General features: G+C 34.6%; 1 protein-coding gene and 1 long non-coding RNA gene across 2 annotated transcripts; both read left to right on the top strand.

Annotated features, from left to right (window-relative positions):
- The first annotated feature begins 2,323 nt into the window (after window positions 1-2,323).
- On the top strand, window positions 2,324-3,613 carry LOC111988180 (uncharacterized). The gene has a single exon (XM_024019962.2). It carries the CDS (start codon window positions 2,493-2,495, stop codon window positions 3,474-3,476), a length of 984 nt encoding a protein of 327 aa, XP_023875730.2. The 5' UTR covers window positions 2,324-2,492; the 3' UTR covers window positions 3,477-3,613.
- A 1,233-nt stretch (window positions 3,614-4,846) lies between these two features.
- LOC136062052 (uncharacterized) lies at window positions 4,847-5,932 on the top strand. The gene is made up of 2 exons (XR_010623873.1): window positions 4,847-5,031; window positions 5,607-5,932. It is a non-coding gene; the product is annotated as an uncharacterized LOC136062052 (long non-coding RNA).
- Window positions 5,933-7,254: the final 1,322 nt, after the last annotated feature.

Below are 7,254 nucleotides of genomic sequence, written 5' to 3'. Positions count from 1 at the left end.
TTGTCTAGAGTCAAGACACACATTGAAACTTCCCAAAACACCACATATGAATCCCCCTGTACCATGCCCAGAAACTGCCTCGTTAACTCGTGAAGGTTGTTTGTATCTTACAAAACGAGGTTGTTTTTCTCATGTTTGTCGGATAAGTATGCATTACTCAAAGAATAAAGCTTTTCTTCAAATCAAACAATTCAATATATATACATCAATCAACACAGTTTTTCTTTATCCTCTTTTTACGCATACATAGTAATGTGAACTGCAATTATTGAATTTTCTCCAACCCGAGTAATAGTAAAGCTTTATCCTTATTTGAATCACCATGCAACGTCACTCACTTGCATTGATTTAATATGCAATTACGACAATGTGGTCCAATTGATCCTATCAAATTATTTGACTCATCAATACAAATTTCAGTTCATTTGTCATGTCAATCGACACGCCACCTTGCCCCTGATTAACAAAAGATCTTTAAATGTCTCTCTCCAACTATATAAGAGTGTTAAAAATCTGATCCCAACCAATGAAAACATCTAATCCAATCAATTTTGGGTGGTTTTAACTAGTAAATTGGGCGGAATCATACCATTAAATTGAAACTCGGAGAAACTTTAGGCGGATGTCAGGATGGGGGAATTGAATCTTCCAACATTTTTTTTCCTCATCTTCTTTACATCTCATTAAGTTCATGATATTTTACTATATATTCTTTTGACATGTGTCCTCCCACAACAAGGTATTTCATGAAACAATCTCATAAGATAAGTTTTTCCCCTTCCACCCTCCTTATGTATTTGTTTACCCACCTAACCATCTAGCCCGATCATCAATTCAAAGCCTATCATTGGTCAATCACGCGATGCATATCGATAATTGGAATATAATCATACTTGATTCGATTCTAAGCTTATTCTATAATTGGGTGTAAACTGTTTCTAGATTTTAAATATACTTCAATTTTATGTTAAATATTTTTTTTTTTTAATTATACGCTAAATTTAGTTCAATCATATATATATATATAATAACTCAATATATATACACCAATGATCAAAGTTTTTCACTTCGTCAACCTAATATATATAAAGGAATCTCTATCTTTTTACACATAAATAGTAATGTGAATTGCCATTAATGAATCTTCTCTAACCAGGGTTGTAGTAAAGCTTTATCCTTATTTGAATCACCATGTAACGTCACTCACTTGCATTGATTTAATATGCAATTACGACAATGTGGTCCAATTGATCCTATCAAATTATTTGACTTACCAATTAAAATTTCAGTTCATTGTCATGTCAATCGCCACCTTGCCCTGATTAACAAAAGATCTTTAAATGCCTCTCTCCAACTATATATGAGTGTTAAAAATCTGAACCCAACCAATGAAACCATCTAATCCGATCAATTTTGGGTGAATTGGGCGAAATCATACCATAAAATTGAAACTCGGAGAAGCATTAGGCGGCAAGATGGTGGAATTGAATCCTCCGACATTTTTATTCCTCATCTTCTTTACATTTCATTAAGTTCACGATATTTTATCATATATTCTTTTGACATGTGTCCTCTCATAATAAGATATTTTATGAGACAGTCTCATAAGATAAGTTTTTTTTTTCCTTTTACCTTTTTTATCTATTTGTTTACCCATCTAACTATCTAGCCTGATCATCAATTCAAAGGCCATCATCAATCAATTACTAGATGCATATCGATAATTGGAATCTAATCATACTTGATTCAAATCTAAGCTTATCCTATAATTGGGTGTAAACTGTTTTTAGATTTTAAATATACTTCAATTATATATATATATATATATATATGTATGTATTGGCGGTGATTGTTAATTGATATATGTCAAGCTTAGATTTTTATTTTTATTTTTTAGAAACATGTCAATTGTCAAGCTTAGATTGGATTTTTTTTTCTTTTTTTTCTTTTTTTGGCAATCAGCTTAGATTGGAATTGGACTTGCAGGCACTACACGATAATACACTGCATGGGAAATAATTTTCTGTTTTTTGTACAACACTAGTCTAGTTATCGAAAAAGAAATATGTCCATATCCGACTCAAAGGATCCGTTTGGATTGAACTTATTGTTGCTGAAACTGAAAATTGCAAACTGAAAACACTGTAGCAAAATAATTTTTAAATGTATAAATAGTTCCATGAACCTATTTTTAATATTTTTTATTATATAAATAGTGCATAAACAGTATGTAAACCGTATACGCCCTGTTCATGCACCGATTTTTTTGCCTCCAAAGTCAAACAAAGCGGCCAAAAAAAAAAAAAAAAAAAAAAAAATAAAAACAAGAGAGAAACAAAAAAAAAAAATCCAAGCCAAAGACTCACACAACTAGATCCCCAATCCACTACCACAAGCCACGACTAATACTTTCTTCTTCTTCATCTTCTTCGATATATTGTCTCTCTCTGACATTTCATCAAACACAAACGATTCAATTCAATCGTACTACCATGGCAACTCTCTCGTCACCGAACCCAAGCCTCTTTTCCATTCTCTCCGAATCAAAGCGCATCCTCAACGCTCACTCTCGCCATTTCCTCGCTCTCTGTGTCCTCTTCCTTCTCCCTCTCTCTTTCTCTCTCGTTGTCTACCCAACCCTTCTCAACCTCATCACTCACCCACCTTCAGACAACCCCAAAGTCCTCCTCCGCGGTTTCCTCGATTTTCATCCCCGAGAACAAGACCAACCCATTTTCTCAGACACCCTGTTCCTCTCAATCCTCTACTCTCTTTTCGTTTTCGCTTTCTCTATCTTAGCCACTGGTTCCATCACTTTCAGTGTCTTCCATGGCTTCTATGGCCGACCCGTCAAGCTCATCTCGGCTATCAAGTCCGTTTTCCTTTCATTCTTGCCTCTTTTCGTCACGGTGGTCATAACCCAGGTCGTGTTTTCTCTGATTGTTGTTGCTTTCGGGGGGTTCTTCTTGTTGGTGACGAAAAATTTTGAGCTTTACTCAAATTACCTTGTGATTTTTGGTGGGGTTTTGTTGGTTCTGGTCTTGGGGTATTTGCAAGTGAATTGGACTTTGGCGTGTGTGGTTGTGGTGGTGGAATCAAGGTGGGGTTTTGAACCGTTGAGGAGGAGTGCGAGTTTGATGAGAGGGATGAGAAAGTTGGGGCTTTCTTTGTTTTTGTTTTTTGGGGGTTCTGGTGGGATTTTGGTGTGGACTTGTGGTGCTGTTTCTGAATTGGATATTGGAGACAGTTATGGGTGGAAAAGTTGGGGTTTTGTTGTGCAGATTGTTGTGACTTCAACTTTTCTTATGCTTTTGTTGCTTTATAATGCTGCGGCAAACACTGTGCTGTATATGTATTGCAAGGCTCTTCATGGAGAGTTAGCTATGGAGATAGCTGAGGAGTTTGCAAGGGAGTATGTTAGCTTGCCCTTTGATGATGGGAAAGTCCCTCATGTTATTTCAGTTGTCGTAGGTTGATTTAGAATGAGGTTAGTGAGGGTGTCTTTTCTTCTTGCTGCAGTTGTTTCTAGTTTATGAAACTTTGTGTATATATAGCATCAAAGACATGTGAATAATTGGGAAAATTATGAAACTTGTCAATACCCTTCTCTAAATTTGGTGTTATTTGTTGGACAAAAGTGTAGTTCAATTTTGTTTCCTATTATGGTGTGTTGCATTTCTATAGAAAATTAATGGCTTGATTGTGTTTGAAGTAGGATACTATGATTTGAGTTGGGTCCCACTTTCTTTCCATCGTCTTTCATAATACTTGCTTAAAGTAACTGCATTTAAGGATTGAAATGAGATTTTATTTCAATTTAGTTTGTAATTATTGTGATCTCTCCTGATGAAGTAAAAATCACTGCTTTAACCAAAAGTGTTTAATTTACTGATTGAATCCATAAAAGACCTTGTGACCCTTTCAGATTAACACGGTTGGTGGACTTACATGTGTGTAGATGGTCTTTTGTATTATATAATCCTAGATTAGCCCGCAGATGAAGCACTGAATTGAACATTATAGCATCAGCTTAAGCCCTCACATAAAGAATGAATGGCATTGTAAGACCCTGTTCAAACAATACTGGCTTCAAAGTAAAGTTCAAAGTAGATAAGTAAACAAAGAACCAGATAATAGAAAATAAATTCTTAAGTTGTACTTAATTAGTGTTCCAAAATAGCAAAGATTGTTCAGTGCCTTATTGGCTTTTAACGAGCTTGAGCACGTAGACATAAAAAAAATCATAAGTTTTACAGTCTAGTGCTTCCATGCATATCAATTTATTCTCCAACTCAGTGAAGCATGGATTCCTTGAGAGAGTAACTTTAGGAAGTTTAAGCCAGATGATTCAGACATTCTTTGTATCAAGAGAGACCCTTAGCACAGTTTGGGACACCCTGAGGATGATTTTGTGGTGGGGAAGCAGTTATGTTTAGTGGATAAGCATGCATTCAGCTCTTAGTGATTGCTACTACATATGTGATGTCTTCTTCATTTTGAAAGGGCTTATGCATCTTTGATATTTAAAGAACTAAGTATATATACCTATCAAAAAAAAAAAAAAAAGGAACTAAGTATGTATAAACAAAACTACCCTTTCACACACAAGTGGTAATTATGATTTACAATACCTTTGAATTCCTAAGTCTCTAGTCCCCTGTGACTCCTTAGCATTACTATTGGATAGACAGTTTGCTGGCACTTACCAATTGTTTACCACATCTCAAACCTAGACTGCACATTGTGTGTGTGTACAGTCATATCTTTTTGTTGATAATTCTATGCAGAATGCTGTGAAATAGTATGGAGAAAATGAGTTAGCAACTCTATTTTTTTTTTTTTTTTTTTGGTTATAAGTAAAAATTGATGAGTAATTTACCATTAACTTTTAGTTACTAGCATTAGCAATATTAATTTAATTAATCAATATGTTTTCTTCCACTATCATATTGGTTGAATGGGCTCTTTCTAGGATTGTCATTCAGATGATTTGGAATCAGATTCAGCTAAACAGCCTTCTTTTCCTTTGTGGTAAGTAGCTAAACATCATTCATGAGGTCTTGCCTCATATGAACCTTGGGAATGATTTATGGGTAACTAAGAGTGAAGGAGTTTTGCAGTTTGGTATGGGTGCTGTCAAATATGGCTTGATAATTAGGTAGAGGCAGAATAGATGATCAAGTTATTTGTTCTTTTGTAGAAAAGAGAAGGAATATTTGGTTCATTGTCTACATTTTTCTGTTTGTGGCTCATTGTTCCAACTTTTTTTTAATTTTATTTTATTGCATGTGGTCCTCAACTCCATATTGCTCTGCGGTCTTGAACAATAAGCCATCAACTCAACTGTGCTTGACCGAGCTGAAATTAAAGTTAAAGAATAGGTTGCTGGGTTTATTTCCACATTCTGAAAGTAATGGAAAAAGAAGTTGGTGTCATGTAAATTTGTGAATTTAGTTAGTCTTAAAAAAAAAAAAAAAAAAAAAAGATGATTCTATTTACATATTGCAGCACAAACATCAAAATTCTATGAATTTAAGGGTAAGCATTGGGCCTGCATTTTCTACTGGCTTAAGAAAATTACCATTCTTTTTTTGATAATTCAATAGATACAATGGGAGAGGAGGGACTCGAACCCTGGACATCTTCATTGGAAATGCCAAGAGTTGCCCGTTAAGCTACAAGTCTCTTGGCTACCATTCATCATTCCTTGAAATCTATAATATTTATTTTGCTTAGGCATGCAGCAGAAAGTAAGTATTTTGTAGATTAAACACTGTTGATTCTAACATTGATATAAGACTTAGCATTGCAAGCTTTAGTCTTGTCTTTCTGAGCTTTGCTAATTAAACCATGCCTTCATTCTGACTTGGGGGGTGCTAGACTTCCTTGCATACTCTAATGAGATAAGCTGAATGTTGTTACATTACTTAAATTACACCAGATTAAATCATTAAGCTTTTTTATCACTCCTCATACTCTACAATTTTAAGGCTTTGAGCAGCTGCAATTGAAGATTGCCCATGAGTTGTACGCAAGCTTGATGAAATTTAGCTTTAGTATGGATTGAGAATTAGCAAAAAGAAAAAAAAATGAATTAGCTGTTTGGTACTCACACTTAGAGCTTGAAATCAGAACTCTGTATCTGTTTTACAGTGTTACATAATAATGTTTGACATAAATTATAGGCTAATGTTTTTCATTCTTTTTAAGGGGGTTTGACGTCAGCTTCATCTAAGGGGCACCTTGTCACTGATTGCTTTTATATTTATCTCATGGTTCTCATTGGATAGGGCTTGGGTGTCTCCAAGTTAGGCTGGCTAGGAGGTAACCATTGATGTAGACCTTGAATTAAGCTTCATCTTTACTTTTGGGGTATGGACATAAACCATGTCAGCCAAAAAATAAAGAAGAATAATATGGGCTTGATTTTTGGATTCATCTCATCCATGAGCTATGAATCTACCATGATTTCTGATTGGATGGTGAATTCAATGTCTCCATTGCTTAACCATGAAACATGATCAATGAGTTGTAACTAAAATGAAATGACACTTCTTACTCTTGTAATAGTAAAGGACGAGATTGAGAATTCAAAACCTGTCAGTGCAATAAAATCTTTATTTTTCTGAAAGGAATGAAATTCAAAATTTGGCCTGTCTCAATTGTAATAAATCAGACATGGTTACAAATGACAAAGGGAAATGAGGTCATTTATTTGGAGAAACGGAAATTGAAAATACTATCATGTTTTTGGTTAGATAAAATGCAGAGAATGATAGAAAATACATTATCGTTTATAATGGGACTAAAAACAACACAGAAATGAGGTCATTGTGTTGTGTGAGAAACTACTAAAGTGCTATCTAGGACTCCGGAATTATGTTATCATTGATCAAGCTTAAAAAACCTTATCGCAGAATTAGAAGTTATGAGGTTTTTGGTTCTTCTTACTATTATCCATCGCCACTAGCATGCAAACATTGTGAAAAAAAGGCTTTGGGTGAAACAATTTCCGAGACCCTATTTTGGGAGAATGACACATTAGAAAAAAGTGTTTCGAAAGATATATTGTGTATCAAGTATATGTATCATTTTTTTCTCACATATGAGACCTACAACTGTGTGAGACTCATATGTTGTGAGACAGAGGTGATAAACATATCGGATGCATGAGATAATTATTACTATTTTGGTTCTAAAACCAACACGCTTGTTTAATTAGGGAACCAACTCTCTTGTTTAATTAGGGAATGA

Source organism: Quercus suber, unplaced genomic scaffold (assembly GCF_002906115.3).
Source record: "Quercus suber isolate HL8 unplaced genomic scaffold, Cork oak 2.0 scaffold_376, whole genome shotgun sequence".
NCBI classification, from domain to species: Eukaryota; Viridiplantae; Streptophyta; class Magnoliopsida; order Fagales; family Fagaceae; genus Quercus; species Quercus suber.
This window is presented reverse-complemented; position numbering and strand designations above follow the sequence as displayed.